The following is a 2095-nucleotide window of genomic DNA, read 5'->3' as shown; positions in this document are numbered from 1 at the left end:
TGTAGCCTATATTGCAGAGGGAAATAGGGCGAAATCTGGAGAAGGAGCTGGCACCTTTTTCCTTAGGAATAAGGGCCAAGAAAGTTGAGTTGGTGCTTCCCCCAATTTTCTGGCAAGCTTGAGACTTCTTCACCATTCTGCACAAGTCTTTTTCCACTATCTGCCAACAGCTCTGCAAGAATATAACTGTGAAGCCATCCGGCCCCGGGGCCTTATCTGGCTCCATTGCGAAGAGAGCTGTTTTAATTTCATTGCTGGTGACTTCTGCTTCTAAGTACTGCTTCTTATTGGTAGTGATCAGTGAGGGAACCTCGTTCACAGTATTTAATGCCAGCTCCTATCCCTCTTCTTCATTATACAGCTTTTTGAAATGAAGGTATGCTGCCTTTTTTATACTTTGCATGTCTTTATGGCTTATATTCTCTTCCTTGATTTCTGAGATGGAGTTGAAACTTTTCCAAGCTTGGGCTTGCTTGTGGAAGAAGGAGGAGTTTCTGTCTCCAACCTTAAGCCAAAGCCTACGGGATTTGACCCTCCAGTACTCTTCCTCAGCCAGACTTGCCTTGAGAAATTTTCCTTGTAGCTCAGCTTCCTTATCTAAAATTTCTTTTGTAATTTCTTCATTTTCCGACTTCATATGGTGGATCTCAAGACTTTCTTGGATATTTTTCCTTTCCACTGCTGGGTTAGGAAGAGATTTGGCCCAGGATTTCAAAGCAGCTTTCACTCTCCTGAGCTTTTCCTCCCATACATAGAAGGCAGAACCATTAACTGGTTGCTTCCAAGTATCTTTTACCAGCTGCATGAAGGTCTGTTCTTTAACCCAGAGGGGGCTGAATTTAAAAGGAATGGGGCCTTGATTCATGTGTGCCAGCAGATCGAGCTTGATGGGTCTGTGGTCTGAAACACTGCATGGAAGAATATGCATTCTAGAATCTAATCCAAGGAGAAGAAAAGAACTTTGTACAAAAAAACGATCTAACCTTGCAACGATGTGCCCCGGGCCGAGTCTTTTGTTGGACCAGGTGTATTTGCCCGACGAGGGTTTTATGTCAATCAGGTCCCAATCCTGAAGCAGATCCTCAACCCATTCTCGTGCCGGATCCCTTACAATGCTTCCTCCACGCTTTTCAGCTAGAGAGAGGGTTAGATTAAGGTCCCCTGCGATGATGACATTCTTTAAGTCTTCTGAGTCTGCCATATTTCTGATGGAATCCCAGCAACTCTTTTTCTCACCTGCGCTGGTTGGAACATACACATTGAAGAGGCAGAAGGTCTCATTTGAATCCATGTGTTGTAGTTTGGTGAACAGCCAATGGGTGTTGGCGACTTCTTTGATTTTTGAAACTTTATTTGCGTTCCAAAGGGTGCCCAGTCCTCCTGACGCACCGCGGGCTGAAACAGCTTGCCCTTCACTTCTTTTCCACAGTTTATTGACTGAGTGGAGGAAGGACTTATCCTCCATTTTAGTCTCCTGGATGAGGAGTATATCAGGAGATTCAGTTCTTATCAGGCTTCTGATGGCTTCTTCTTTTGTTCTGCTCCCCATACCCCTACAGTTCCAGGAGACGATCTTCATCACTTGGTTTTTGAGTGGGGAGCTCCTTTAGAGCTCTGGTGCTGATTTCTAGTCATCTTCGGAGTTTTTGCCAAGAGTTTCTCGAGGGTTGGTTGGCTTCCTTGAAGTTTGTCTTTATAAGTCTCCTGTTCTCTTTTCTCGCGAGCTGATTTGCGGCCTCTCAATGATCTTCTAGGCGAGGAGTGTGAATCCCCTATTTCACCTTCCTCTTCTGAGTCCTCCGATCCTTGCTCTTCCTCGGCATCTTCTGTGGGTATGTCGTTTTGCTTGTCTGGACTAGGATCAGCTTGCTTTGATCCCGAAGGGACCTCCAAGTGGGGCGATGCTTCCTTCTGGCTCTCTATTCCTTTAGGATCTTCTGGTGCTGAGCTTAACGGCGTAAATTTGTTACCTTGATCTTCCATGGGGGAAGCTTGAGTCGCAGGGCCTGGCTGGGGGACCTTGTCGTTCTTATTTCCTGATCTAGGGTTTTTATGAGCATTTTTGGTCCTTTTGACCTGTGTCCATCCTTCCTCC

At 45.7% G+C, this 2095-nt stretch overlaps 1 protein-coding gene across 1 annotated transcript; it reads right to left on the bottom strand.

Moving 5' to 3' along the window:
* Positions 1–337: 337 nt before the first annotated feature.
* LOC149262603 (uncharacterized) lies at positions 338–1201 on the bottom strand. Its single transcript, XM_089380843.1, has one exon. It carries the CDS (start codon positions 1199–1201, stop codon positions 338–340), a length of 864 nt encoding a protein of 287 aa, XP_089236969.1.
* Positions 1202–2095: the final 894 nt, after the last annotated feature.

This window comes from Pinus tabuliformis, chromosome 6 (genome assembly GCF_031772625.1).
Source record: "Pinus tabuliformis cultivar Carrire ecotype Pingquan chromosome 6, CPIR1, whole genome shotgun sequence".
NCBI lineage: Eukaryota > Viridiplantae > Streptophyta > Pinopsida > Pinales > Pinaceae > Pinus > Pinus tabuliformis.
Note: the sequence above shows the minus strand (reverse complement) of the source record. Positions and strands in the feature narration are given on the sequence as shown.

What these genes read in the sequence shown, in the direction of transcription:
- LOC149262603 (XM_089380843.1), bottom strand. Translation starts at nt 1,201, where the DNA reads ATGGCAGACTCAGAAGACTTAAAGAATGTCATCATCGCAGGGGACCTT.